Source organism: Gracilinanus agilis, chromosome 2 (assembly GCF_016433145.1).
Source record: "Gracilinanus agilis isolate LMUSP501 chromosome 2, AgileGrace, whole genome shotgun sequence".
Classification (NCBI taxonomy): Eukaryota; Metazoa; Chordata; class Mammalia; order Didelphimorphia; family Didelphidae; genus Gracilinanus; species Gracilinanus agilis.
In genome coordinates, this window is record NC_058131.1 from 552,868,405 (window position 1) to 552,882,133 (window position 13,729).

Genomic DNA, 13,729 nt, shown 5'->3' on the forward strand with positions numbered 1-13,729 from the left:
ACTTCCTTAAAATATTAAAAAATCCAGTTATCTTTCAAAAACCTCTCTCACTCCTTTAATAGGGACTGGCTTTCCCTATGGCTGTTGTTTTGACTTTTTGCTGCATTTTATTCACTTAGGCCAGGTCTCTGATTGGGAATGGGGATTCTCTCATTGATGCAGCAAGAGCAGGAGTCTCTGATCTAATTCAGCTGAGCCCTGTTCCAAAGTCCAGTCTTTCTGCCTACTATAGATATTAAAAAAAGTTCCTCTGCAAAAGAAAATAATGGTATTGTATCATTGTAAATGTAGGGAAAGATTCCAATCTGAATTCTGAGTGTGTAGCTATTTCTTACCTTCTTAATTTGTCCTCCAATTTATGTCCAAACATTTTAAAGAATAGCTTTTCTTCATCTACAAACCCAACAGGCAGTAACACTTTTAGTATGGCTGCCTGGCACTGTGCAGATCCACATTGTCCCTTCACATGTACAAGAACAAGGGAATAATTCTTTAAGTAAACACTTCACAGAGTAATCTGCCCTCCCCTGGTGACTTGGTGGACCCCTATTAGCACAAACATTAGATGGTAGAATTTACCTGGAAAGGTAGAATTTGTATAACGAATGAGAAAGAGGCAGTGAAAATCACACATACCCTAAAAATCACATTGTTGGGAGATAGAACTGCATCATTTATTGTCCTAAAACTGTTACTCTTTATTTGAATTTGTGTGGAATACTAATTTTGGGGTTTGAAAGCACAACAGTTAATCTAGGATCCTTATTACCAAACCCCAGGGCTTCTCTCTTGTCTTTCCAAAGGTCTCTTCAGCTCCCTGAGTTTGATTTTCTGGAATAACTTTGGGGGTTGAGTTCAAATGTGTGTGCAGTCATTTCTTTTGTCCATTAACTGGTCTGAATTTCACTCCTACTTAGATCTTTCATTTGGGTTTGAACTCTAACTTGAACTTCTCACCTTCAAGTTATATTGTGCTCTTCCCCAGGGCTCCATCATACTATTCTGCTTAATAATGGGTAGAAACAGAGTTTTCACACATTTTTAAGCTAATTAGGGATATTTGTATGAGTATAAAGGATAAAACGTGTCTTTTTGTCTTAAGATGTAGCAAAGAACAGCTGGGTTGTACAGTAAAGCCTCACTAATACAATCTTGGGGTTATGGTCCACTATCCCAATTTTCAGGTACTTTCAGGTATTTTCATAACAATTTTTGTTATGTTTTCTCCTCATGGGATCTTTGATCTCTTACACCTTCACAGAATTGATTCTAATAGGATAATCTGGGCTCATGAAGGACACAAACCTACTGTGTGTTGAGAGAGATGAAGGGATGGTAAGAATTCCCACCGTCTTGAAGACAAGGAAGGGCATCATGATAATTCTCATACTTTAACTCAGAATTCTTCCTTAAAGGAAGAGTTGTTAACACCTGGAAATTACCTCAGGACAGCAGGTGGTAATCTCAGCTCAGCTGAAGTTGGAAGGTAACAATTTGTATGGGTAAACTGAACAAAATATTATTTTTAGGGGAATTCCTTGTACACTTGAGATCTGATTCAACAAACATTTATTAAGCATCCATTTTATACCTAGACTGTACCTTTGAAGGACTGTTAACACCAATCATCCCATAATCCTAACATCAAAGAAAGAACAACCCAACCTTTAGGGTGTCCTCAAAATAACTTAATTAAAAATTTCAAATAAGACCTATGTTAAATATTCACTTGTTCATGCACTATTGCTGGCTAGGGGAAAAAAAACACTTGAAACCTGATTTAGGAAATCATCTAGCCAAGGTAAAAGTGACACAGTGAGCAAATTGGCCTTTGAGAAACAGAAAGATCACTAGAGAAGGAAGCTGAGAAGGATTGATTTGAGGCTTTCAGAACCTTCCTGGATTATAGTAGCAGGAAGGAAACTTCATTTCTGAGATTAAAAATTCAGCTTTTTAAATAGAGCTGCTGGATTTGGGGCCAGACTCTTAGAAGGATGTCTTCAGGCCACAAATATTTCTTGAATGCCTACTGTGCTGCATTTTGCCTCAGAGTCAAACACAGCTGGGCTCTATGCTTTTCATCATTATGATGGGCATGGTTCTGCTTGACTTTCTCCACTCAACTTCAGGCTACTCCCTCCTGCCCAGCATAGACTCTTCTTCTGCCTCTTCCTTTTAGACCTGAATCATCTTGAATTCATTTCATTCCTGGGCCCCTCTAGACATCATAGATCATTAGAGCTGGAAGGGACCTTTCAAAGGATCTTCCCAATGCCCTCATTTTGCAAATGAAGAAAATGGCCCTGATAAGTAAGGGAACTTGGCTAAGGTCACTCAAATGAGTTTTAGAAATAGGACTAGAAGCTAAAGCATCTGACTCCAGGGCCACACATCTCACCTAAAGGCTGGCTTTTTCTTCTTTGCCTACTATTCTACCTTGAGGCAAAGATGACATTATTAAAGCGCTACCAAACTAAGTCGTTTGTCATCTCTTTAGAGACCCCTGTCTCTTTTCTTTCCCTTCTCACTCTCCAGTAACCAGCTGTCCCAGAGAAACAGGGTGGTGGGGAGTAAGCAACACATGGTCCTTACAGCTGCAAAGCTGGCCTGTTACCATGGTGACCCAGTATTACTGTCAATTAACACCCCCTACCCCTAGGATTCCAACTGGCTGTTCTGGTTTCATGTTCCATGCCTGGGGGTTGGGGGAGGGGAAGGAAGGAGGAGGGGGGCGACCAGACTCCTGCTGTATCCAGTCTGTCTGTGTCTGCTTCGTCCCTGGCTTTGTTACCTTGTTCTCATTCACCCATCTCTCTTGCCCTGTTCCTTCTCTTCCTTGTGCTCTGGAAGCTTCCAAGTCAAGTAAGCAGCTGTAACTCTGAGTGTCTTCCCCGCCCTCAGCCTGTCCTGGGAGGCCAAGGAGAGAGCAGCCTCCCTCTAGGGTCAGCCCCGTAGCCGTTGTAACCTGAGTGAGCCCAGAAGGGGAAAGGCCAGGCCTATGGAGCCAGCCAGTGAGCTCCCTGTGGCCTGCTTTACCAGTGGAGAACAACCTCGCTCTCTTGCCCGCCCCCTTCCTCCCTCCCTCCCTTCTCTGCTTTCCCCTCCCCTGCTGCAGCAGGGCCCTCCCCTCTCTGCACACACAGGCTGCTGGGTAAGTGGCAAGATGGCTCCCCTGCATGTCTCCGGCTGATCGCTGCCGCTCCTCCAATACAATAGAGCCAGCCACTACTAGCAGCCTGGCCCTCCTCCTCCTCCAGAGAGACCGGCCCAACCAACCCGGGGTTTGCCGTGAGGACTTAACGCTTATCTCTTAAACGCCAGATATATTATTTCAATCTCCCCTCACCACCACCACCTCCCCTTCCATTTACCTTTTTTTTTTTTTTTTTTTTTTGGATCCCCAGTTGCTGCATCTCTTGATTTTCTCTCTCTGGATCTGGGGGCCGGGAGGAGGTGGTGGGAACTGGGGACAAGGAAGGTGATTCTGGTTTTTGGTGTTTTGGTTTTTTTGTTGTTGTTTTTTTTTTTTTTTGGTTTTGTTTTTTGTTTTTTTTGTTTTTTAATTTAATTTTTTTAGGATTTTTTGTTTGGTTTTTGTTATTTCTTCCATTCCAGAAGGGGATAAACAGCACTTCCAGGGGGAGAAAAAAAAGCATGTTATCAGAAAGCAAAGAAGGGTGAGATCTTCACATTTCCATGTCTCTCCTCCCTTTCCCATCTCTACCTCCTCTCCTCATTTCTTTTCTCTTGTTCCCTGTGGCCTTCATTTCTCCTTTTGTTTTTTTAATTGTTTTTGGACATCCTGCTTTTCTCCTCTTTGTCTTTCCAGCCTTATACCAATCAGGCCCCTTCCATCTGTGTTTGGAAATAGGCATTTTTCAGGCCAGCCTGTGCTTTAGATTTGGGTAGTTGAATCCTGTGTTTCTGTCGGGGCCTGCTAGCTAGGGGCACAGATAAATTTTCCCCTCCCCCAAACAGCCTTCTCAGTCTGCTCTCTGGAGGCTCCCTGACCTCTGAGTGTCAGGCTATCTGGGCTGCTGGATTTCCTGGTGGTTATTATCACGCCCTGGAGGCTTGGTTTCTCCTACAGAGAATTAGGCCCTTGGTCATCTTGATTTGATTTTTTTCCCCCAAGCATGTGGGGGAGGGGTGGGGTTGAATTTAGGGGTGGGGACTAAAGAAGATTGAGAGGCAGTTTATTCAGAGATGGATCTTTGGAATTATTTGTGTGGGAATGGGAGGGGGGGGGCAGCTTGTGTGTTCCAGAATGGGAGGGTGAGTTCTCTACTTCTGATAATAGGGGAGAATTATTTAATGCATTGAGGGTGTATGAGGGAAGTGGTGGGTGTGTTCAGACTGGGAAGTTAGCTCTGTAATTCTGTGAAAGTAGGAATGGGATACTGGAGAAAGGGTCAGAGCTGACTATCAGAGTGGCCTCTGCACCTTGTTGGTAAAAAGAGAATATGACTCCACTTGAGATTCTCCAGCTTCAGTAGGGGGAGGTGGGTTAAGGAGTATAAACCTTTGCTGGTGAGGCATCCCTCTGCTTTTTATTCCATTCCTGGATCTCCAGGTCAAATGAGTGAATGGACCATAGCTATTTATGCTTTTGCACAGGCATGTAACTAGAGGCAGTGGCAGCAGCCACAACTGACCAGACTTTATCATCTTTTTTAAAAGGAACCCACAATTCTTTTGGGATCTAATAAAGCTTTTTGAGGAAAAAGGCTCCTTGAGTGTCTTTGCACATGGTAGATGCTTAATAAGAGTTTATGAACTGGCTGGCCTGGCCAGTGGGGTGGAGGTGGGGCTGGGAGGTACCACTTGGTAGAAGAGAAATGAAGATTTGTAGTGAGCCTTGGTCAGTGCTGTTGGACCATACAAGAGACAGTATATCACAGCTTTGTCCCATTTTGAGAGGATATAGTTCTTGAGACCCATGCTAATTCCCCCTTCATCCTTAGGTAAAAGAAAATCTCTCCTCAACTTGGGTTAGGCCTCAAGCCCAAAGAATTGGGGCACTCAATAGGGACTAAACACTGGTGTGACAGGGAAAGCATTTCTCCCCCCTCCCCACTCTATCCCCCCCCAGTGATGAGGCATGGGGGTTTCCTGACTCACGAGCTAACATCTCGCTCTCTGTTCCCCTTGGTTCTTTCCTGCCCTTCCTTTCCTACCCTCCCCCCCCACCCCAATACTGTCAGCGAGGAGAAGGAGGAAGTGACCATGGAGACAACTGAAAACAGGCCTGAGAATGAGGTGCCTGAGCCCCCCATGCCCATTGCAGATGCTGCCAGCAGTGAAGAACGCCCTGAGGGCAATGCAGAGGATGAGGAGAAGAAAGAGGTAAATTTCAAAGCCACTTGTTGGTGAGGGTGGGGGACAACCCTGGGGGAAAGGGTGGGCCACTCTGGTGACCCCCTTCAAAAAGTGGGTTAAGTTCAGAATGAAGGGACGAAGCAGATCTTTGCTCAGCAGAGATCTGAGGCCTGCAGGTCCCAGAGGCAGACAGGGATCTGGTCAGCATAGGGCCAAAGGGAGAATTTGCTGGTTTAGCAAGGGATACCCCTTGTGTTGGGGACAGGGCTCAACATGTCCTTCTGGTTAAGGAAGATTGGCTCCTGGGCCTCTCTTCAGTTTAGTACTTATCATTTGGAGACAGAGTTAAAGGGGACTTGATCCTGCTTTTCTCCTTTCCTTTCTCCCTTCCTGATTTCTGGGAGCTCTAAATCTCAACTCTTTTGTCTTGAGGCTACCCATTTATGTCCTGGTAAGCTCACGCTAGGGACAAGAACCCTTGTCATGTTTTCCTCCTTTATTAAATTATTTTTCTAAACTCAGAGCTCAGTTTTCGTTGCTATCATCTTCAGTCTGTTAGAGATAGTTACTTTGATTTCCCTCCTTTTTATCCTCTTAGAAAACATTGCCCCCTAGTGGGCTTATAGGATTTTCACCACAGACTAACCATGCTGAGGGAATTCGAGTTTCCTCTCTGCCCCCCAGTGGTCCCATTTCTGAAATGTAGATAACTACTCCAGGGTGATTCTTTCTCTATTTTTATCCATGGCAATTCTTTCTATTTTCTCCATTCATATTCATTCATGCTCTGCATCCAATTCAGGAGCTGCCCCAGGCTAAACCAGCAAAATATCCGTGGCTATAATAGTGATAGAGAAAGTCTTAGCTGGGTTTGGGAGTTGGGGGTACAGGGTGGGTGGGACTGTTGTGTGTGTAGCCTTTCTCTGGTGTGTGTTGCGGGGGTGGGGGCCGGTGAAAGTGATTTGATGTGCAGAATATTATTTATTACAAGGTCCTTCTTCCCCGTAAAACTTTGTCCAAGTACCTCATGTACGGTAATCCGCCCGTAAAATATAACCCTGCCCAACTGGCCAATTGCTGCTGCTGCCTCCTCTGGACCCACCCGCTGCTACTGAGCTGCCCAGGCAGAGCCGAGTCTGCTATCCAGGTGCCTCGGCCAGAAGGGGGGTTGTTGTATGTGGGCTCCGGGGGGGGCTCCCCCACGCCTGCCTCCCTGACCTACCTACAGCAGGGGGCCAGAAGAGTACTGTTCAGGAGAGACTTGTATTCTCTGGAAAGCAAAGTGCATCTGGAAAGGGGCGGACTTGTGCCATTTCCCAACTTGGGATGCCTCAAGAAGAACTTTTGTCAGTGCTGGGGCCCCTATCCATATGCCTCTGCTGGGGGCTTCCTTGTTCTCTACAGACTGTTGGATTCCCTTTCTAGGGCAACAAAACCTCCCTAAAGAGCCATGTGTGGGCATGGCAGCAGGCTATAAGATACCAAAGTGGGGCCCTCAGAATAAGCTTCAACAACTGAGGATCCTGCAGAAAGTCAAAGGTCTAAGCCCCAGGGACTTGATGCTGGTGACATCCCAGTCTACTTCATCACTGCTCACTCATCAGATGGACTTTCCTCTGGTCCCTGGCTACACATGGTGGAGGGTAGTATGCTGGCAGCTCTTACCACTTCTCCATCCTTGGAGGCAGGGGCCTGGGCCCATCCATCCACCTGACTGGAGCCACTGTCCCAGCTGGAGCTCTCTGAGGTGAAGCCACACTCTTGAGAAGAAAAGCAGCCTGGCCTTACAGTTGTCATTCTTCACCTGGAATGTCTACATACTATTCCAGGGGCACCTTCATCTGAGGCGCCATGGCCACATCTGATCAAAGGCTTCCCCACCTAGTTGCAGGCAGAGGAAAAAGAGACCCTGGAGTAACCATCACCTGGATTGCAAATATTGAGTGTTGTTATTGCTGCAGTTTGCCACTGGTGGACATGGGGGGCCATGTAGGCCTCTCATAATCCAGGGCATGAGCCACTCCTGCCACTCAGTGGCTACCTCCTCATCAGGGACTACAAGATGGTGCCCATACAGGGCTGGGACTGCTGTCTCTCCCCTCATTTTTCCCCTCTGCCCCTCGCTGAGCCCGGGCACCACCATTGAACTGTCTGATACCTTGGAGACTGGGCACTGCCCCCCCCAATTTTCCCCCTTGCCCCCACTTCGCCCCCCCGGGAGGACTGTGGCTCTGCCGCCGACCACCACGCCGTGCACTCACCTTTTTTGCCAACCCAACCCCCCACCAATTGCACAGCGCCTAGCAGGGAGGGCTCATTCTGATTGGACCGGCGGTTGACTAGATACAGTACACAGTGAGGTGCGATTGGCTGAACTGAAGATCCCAGGTGTGAGATGGTACCTGGAACATTTGTCATATTCCTAATTTATTTATTTTCTTCTTTTTTTCTTTTTCCCCCAAAAAATCTTTATTTTATTTTTCCCCTTTTTTTTCTTTAATTTTCTGATTTCTTTATTGATTTTATTTATTTGGTTCATGTTTTTCCTGTTTTAATTAAGACTTTTTTTTTTTTCTCACTAACTTTCCCGTCGAGAGCGGCCCGGCTGGGGTCAGGCTGGCCCTTAACGGAGACCAAGGAGACTTGGTTAGATGACAGAAGCAGGGTTGGGGAGGGAGGTGGAAAGAAGAGATTTTGTCAAGAGTCCTGCTCTACCCTTTAGAAGGGTGGCTTTAGTTTTTCCAGAAATAAGCACACAAATATAAAGGTTCTCCACTCTGTCCCACATTCTTAGCCTTTCTCTTCTGCTCTGTTCATAATCCCTTTCCTTTGGGAAGGAGAAGTGAGTTGTCTCAAAGCCACCTTCTAGTCCTCAGCCCATAAGGCATGAGTCCTGGTTGGAGAAAGAATGGTAATCCCTCATGGAGACAAGTAAGATGGCTAGGGAGGTCTAAGAATTTGACAGATAAAGGCTGTCCTTTTCAAGATCCTTCTACAGTTTTAATTTGTAAGTTCAAATGGCATTTAGCTCACTCTCCTCCAGTCAAGTTGGTCTTGGGCTGCCATCCTCCAAAAGATATCAGGACTATAGGTAACAGAAATCTTCAGAGTAACCCTCTATAGAGTATAAAAGTGACTTGCAAATGGGGGATATAAGACAAGCAAAATAGCTTGTACTTGAGGAATCAAGATTTTCATTGGTAGACTGGTTGGTCATTGAAGGGAGGAAAAAGTAGATCCTTGAGGCCTTTCCCATCCCAAAGTTGGCTTTCTTTGTTCATTTTTAACCTGAGTTAATAGGGAACAAAGACTGTATCAGCCAACTCTGGGCAATAGATGTAGTGGCCTGAGAATCTGGACCAGGTATTTCTCAACCCAGAAGGATTATGAAGGGGGCATGGCAACATCTTTGAAGAGCGGGGAGTGGGGGGAGGCTACAACACCCTGAAAGTCTTCTTTTCAACTTATTTCTGGTAAAGCTAATATGCAGGCATGGTGTGGACTGGACGGACCTTTCCCCGATGTGACGTTTGGTTTTGTTTTTTTCTCTAACTTGCATCGGTTCCGCTTCCGTTTTTGCCGTTTGCCGCTTCTGTTTTGGTCTCTCTGTCTGTCTCTGTCTCTCTTACTCTATGTCTCTGGAGCCTGTGCTGAAACTACCCTCATCTAACCTCTTCCCCCCCTCTCTGTGGGGTGTGTCTCTTTCTCTTTTTTCCCCTTTTCTTCTCTATACAGAGCTCGATGCCCAAATCCTTCAAGAGGAAGATCTCCGTTGTCTGTAAGTTTAGACTTAAATCACTGATACTTAGGGATCATAGCAACAAGAGTTTTTGATGGAACAGATGTTCTTCTCTACTACTCTCTTTGTCCTTCAAAAGTATAAGTTTTTGTCATTTCTCTGGTTCCATTAAGTTCCTTACACTTAAGCTAGTTTCTAAGTAATAGGAAGGCTTACTTCTCTCCCAAGAGAAATACACAGTAAGGTGTTTCAGACCCTACTGTCCATTTACTGTCTTTCCCTTCTTGTTCTCTGTAGTTCAAGAGCTATGTAGAAAGAGACAGACAGACAGACAGACAGACAGACAAACAACCTCTGGGTTTCCCAGAGCCAAAGAACAGAAATACGGAGGCTCTTAGCTCACAGAGGAATTTCTTCTATCCTGCTGGAGTGTTTGATAAAAAGCACAGTGTTGTTGTTTTTTTTTAATGGGCCCCAGTACACCCATACATATCTTGTCCCTTTACTTCCCCACAATTTTAAAATCATTTCTATCTTCAGTTGAAAAGCTAAACTGCTTAGGAGTTTTTTCTTTTCATCCCCCCCAAACAAGCAAATTGTGATCACCCCTCCCTTGCTGCCTTTAAGTACAGGTAGGTAGTTTCTTTCGATCAGGAAATAGTCCCACTTCTCTTCTTGTTTACTCTGAACACATATTTTCCCATCGACCTAAGGTTTACTGGCCTCAGTTTAAAATAGGTTAATGGGGTTGCTCAGTGGCTAGAGACTGCCTCAGCTGCCTAGAGATAGGAAGTCCTGGGTTCAAATGTAAGTAACCTCAGACACTTCTTAGCTATGCGGCAAGTCACTTAACCCCAATTGCCTAGCCCTTACTGTTCTTCTGCCTTGGAACTGATACTTGGTGTCGATTCCAAAACAGAAGATAAGGCTTTTTAAAAATAAAATATATTAACAATCTGAATTGACAGAGAACCCAAGTTAAAGGTTAGTCAGTGGGTTAACAGAGGGAACCAATAGAGAACCCCTGGCCATCTCACAAGTGGGCCTTGTTTCTTGGGGGTAGCGGCTACCAAAGGGGTACCAGCTGGAAACAGTGACACAGAAGGAGGCCAGCCAGGGCGGAAACGTCGATGGGGGGCTAGCACAGCCACCACACAGAAGAAGCCCTCCATCAGTATCACCACAGAATCTCTTAAGGTGAGGTGGGAAAAGCCTGAGGGGTGGGATGTGAGGAGGTGGGAGTAGATGTGGGCCCAGTGTAACGGGGTGGGGGGGTATCTGTGTCCCAGAGTCTTATCCCCGACATCAAACCCCTGGCGGGGCAGGAGGCCATTGTGGATCTACATGCTGATGACTCAAGGATCTCTGAAGATGAGACAGAGCGTAATGGTGAGGATGGAACCCACGACAAGGGGCTGAAGATATGCCGGACCGTCACGCAGGTAAAAGGCTCGGTTTGCTAAGGAGCCAGGTTATGGAGAAGGCTGGAAGTGGCTGGGAACAGGGTGGCTTTTGAGGTAGGAGTCAGAGTTTGGACTGTCTCTCCTTTTCTGTTGACTTGGTGTCTTTCATTACAAATCAAGGTCTCTTATTTTACCCAGCATTGAGAATATGTTGCAGATGGCAACCCTCACTTAACATTTCCAGCTTTTTAGAAAGAGCACCTGAGATCTGCTGTTCTTCCCTGCCTCACCAGAAAGAGGGTCATGTACAGGATATGCTTGTTAGGGACTGCCAAAGAGCCCCTGATGTTCCTTTACCTTCTTCCTTTTTATAGGTGGTACCAGCAGAGGGCCAGGAAAATGGGCAGCGTGAAGAAGAGGAGGAAGAAAAAGAACCTGAAGTTGAACCCCCTGAAGCACCCCAGGTTTCTGTAGAAGTTGCCTTGCCTCCACCTGTGGAGCATGAAGTTAAAAAAGGTACCAAGGCAGTGTAAGGGCAGAAGGGTTAGACTGGAGAAGATTAAATGGTGTGCCCTGCTCACAACCCATTCCCGGTTTTCATTTTTGCAGTGACTCTGGGAGATACTCTGACCCGGCGTTCAATCAGCCAGCAGAAGTCTGGTGTGTCTATCACAATCGATGATCCTGTTCGTACAGCCCAGGTGCCCTCACCACCTCGGGGCAAGATCAATAACATTGTCCACATCTCCAATTTGGTAAGTCATTCTCATCTCCACTCTCTGTTCTTCTCCACTTCTGACTAAAGAATCCACATTCCCACGCATTCTGCCCAAGCTGGCAACTAGAGGGTATTGGGAAACTTTAGGAATGGGCATCTTTCCACTCATCTTTCCTTTGTGCCTTTTGACATTCCGTTTTCATTGGCAGGTTCGTCCCTTTACCTTAGGCCAGTTGAAGGAATTGCTGGGTCGTACAGGGACCCTGGTGGAAGAAGCCTTCTGGATAGATAAAATCAAATCGCACTGCTATGTCACGGTGAGGAGGAAAAATTGTTGGGGGGGGAGGGAGGATGTTGTTGAGGTCCTCTGGGAGCTGGTTTTGGGTCTGGTGGTATGGTGACTAAATTGAAGGCTATGTAAGTGAACCTTTTTCTGCTCTTCTTTCATCAGTATTCAACAGTAGAGGAAGCTGTTGCCACTCGAACAGCTCTGCATGGGGTCAAGTGGCCTCAGTCCAATCCCAAATTCTTATGTGCTGACTATGCAGAGCAAGATGAGGTATGAGACCTAAAAAGAAAGAGGTGGGCATTTTATCCTCCCACATCCTAAATAAGATAGGGCATCCTTTTTAAGGGAGTTAAACATCAGGAGTCTTAATCAACCTTGGTCAGGGTCTCTACAGAGAAAGACTTCTTTCCGTAATTGAACTCATAACACCGCTTAAGAGATACCAGTGAGATTATTTGAGCCAATCTGTCAGAGCATTTTCATTCCCTCTTTACTATTATTTGTCCTTCTTTATCCACAGCTGGACTTCCACCGAGGCCTCTTGCCAGACCGACCCTCTGAGCCTAAAGCTGAGGAGCAAGGAGGTCCACGGCCCCTGCACCCTCCGCCCCCGCCCCCAGCTCAGCCACTTCATCATCCGAGGGCAGAGCAGAGGGAGCAGGAGCGGGCAGTGCGGGAGCAGTGGGCAGAGCGGGAGAGAGAGATGGAGCGACGGGAACGTACTCGCTCAGAACGGGAGTGGGACCGGGACAAGGTTCGTGAAGGGCCTCGTTCCCGATCTCGCTCCCGTGACCGTCGTCGCAAGGAACGCGCCAAGTCCAAGGAGAAGAAGAGTGAAAAGAAAGGTACTGGGCTTCCATAGCTTTCTCCATCTCTAGCTACAGGGTCTGTGGCAGATGGACCTGCCGGTTCCACAGGATAGGCCTTAAGACCAAGCACTCTCAGAACCTAATCATTACCCACTGTCTTCACAGAAAAAGCCCAGGAAGAACCACCTGCCAAGCTGCTGGATGACCTGTTCCGTAAGACCAAGGCAGCACCCTGCATCTACTGGCTTCCTCTGACTGACTGCCAGGTGAGCTAAGCTTTCTCTTGTATAAAGACTGGAGACAACCCAAGGGCCCCAGATAAGGGAGGTGACAGGCATGAGGCAAAGCCACACTGTTGGGGAGAAACACAGGCAGCAGGCACCCTGACTCCCCTGCTTGGCCTGCAGATTGTTCAGAAGGAAGCTGCACGGGCCGAGCGGGCCAAGGAGCGTGAGAAACGGAGAAAAGAGCTGGAAGAACAACAGAAAGAACGAGAGAAGGAGGCTGAGCGAGAGCGGAGTCGGCAGCTAGAAAGGGAGAAACGTCGAGAGCACAGCCGAGAGCGGGAGAGAGAGCGGGAACGGGAGCGGGACCGGGGGGATCGGGATCGGGAACGGGGCCGGGAGAGGGATCGTCGGGACACCAAGCGGCACAGTAGAAGTCGAAGCCGTAGCACCCCAGTGCGAGACCGGGGTGGGCGCCGCTAGCTGGAACCCCCCACCCTAAGGAAAGCCTCAGGCATCAGCCACCCTGCTGGTGGGGGGTAAGAGCCACAGAGGGATGGGCACTCTGCCACCACCTTGACCCCTGAGGGTATTGCACAGAATTATTGCCTGTGCTGAAGTGTGTCCCACTTAATGTTCACCGAACTTGGGGGCAGAAGTGGCTGTGTGCTGCCCCATGTGCCCTTCAGCCTTCTCCCCAACCCCCATTTCTGGATCTGTGTAGGGCTGAGACCCATTCTGGGGGGAGGGGGGGTGGTGGGGGTAAAGGTTAATCTTCAAGATGGGAAAGCAGCCAGGGGACTCCGAATCCTCCACATCTCCCTCATCCCTACCCCCCATCTTTCCATTTTCCCTGTAACTTGTTCCTTCTCTCCTCCCCTCTGGGATCTCACTTTGTCCCCTCAGGAATAGCTGGGGTCAGGACTGGGGTACCTATGAGCTGAATCAGCATCTCTTCTCCCGAGTCCCCAGGCCCCTGCAGTTCCTGAAGCCTTGCCCTCCAGACCTCCAGCCTCCACCTGGCCCACAAGTTCCACTTTATATCCACCTTTTCCTTCTGTTCAATTTTTATTTTTATTTTTTTTATTATTAAATGATGTGGTCTATGGAAAAATAAAAATCTGACTTAGTTTTACCTATTATTGTGCGGTTGGGTTTCCTTGGGAGCTAGCTGCCTAGGACCAAGAGGGTGGATGAAGGCTCCACTTCTGGGCATACTGCGGGGGGG

General features: G+C 47.3%; 1 protein-coding gene across 3 annotated transcripts in view; it reads left to right on the plus strand.

Annotated features, from left to right (window-relative positions):
* Positions 1-13,636, plus strand: part of ACIN1 (apoptotic chromatin condensation inducer 1) — a 40,597-nt gene extending 26,961 nt beyond the window's left edge. For 2 of the 3 annotated variants that reach the window (XM_044665252.1, XM_044665255.1), the window contains 11 exons: positions 5,205-5,346; positions 9,055-9,097; positions 10,122-10,255; positions 10,348-10,500; positions 10,836-10,977; positions 11,071-11,216; positions 11,389-11,496; positions 11,631-11,738; positions 11,989-12,313; positions 12,443-12,543; positions 12,685-13,636. In XM_044665252.1, the coding sequence (XP_044521187.1) occupies positions 5,205-5,346; positions 9,055-9,097; positions 10,122-10,255; positions 10,348-10,500; positions 10,836-10,977; positions 11,071-11,216; positions 11,389-11,496; positions 11,631-11,738; positions 11,989-12,313; positions 12,443-12,543; positions 12,685-12,984 (1,702 nt within the window). In that variant the 3' untranslated portion in view covers positions 12,985-13,636. The remainder of the gene's footprint in view (positions 1-5,204; positions 5,347-9,054; positions 9,098-10,121; positions 10,256-10,347; positions 10,501-10,835; positions 10,978-11,070; positions 11,217-11,388; positions 11,497-11,630; positions 11,739-11,988; positions 12,314-12,442; positions 12,544-12,684) is intronic. The other variant, XM_044665253.1, reaches the window with a different exon arrangement.
* The last annotated feature ends 93 nt before the right edge of the window (positions 13,637-13,729 follow it).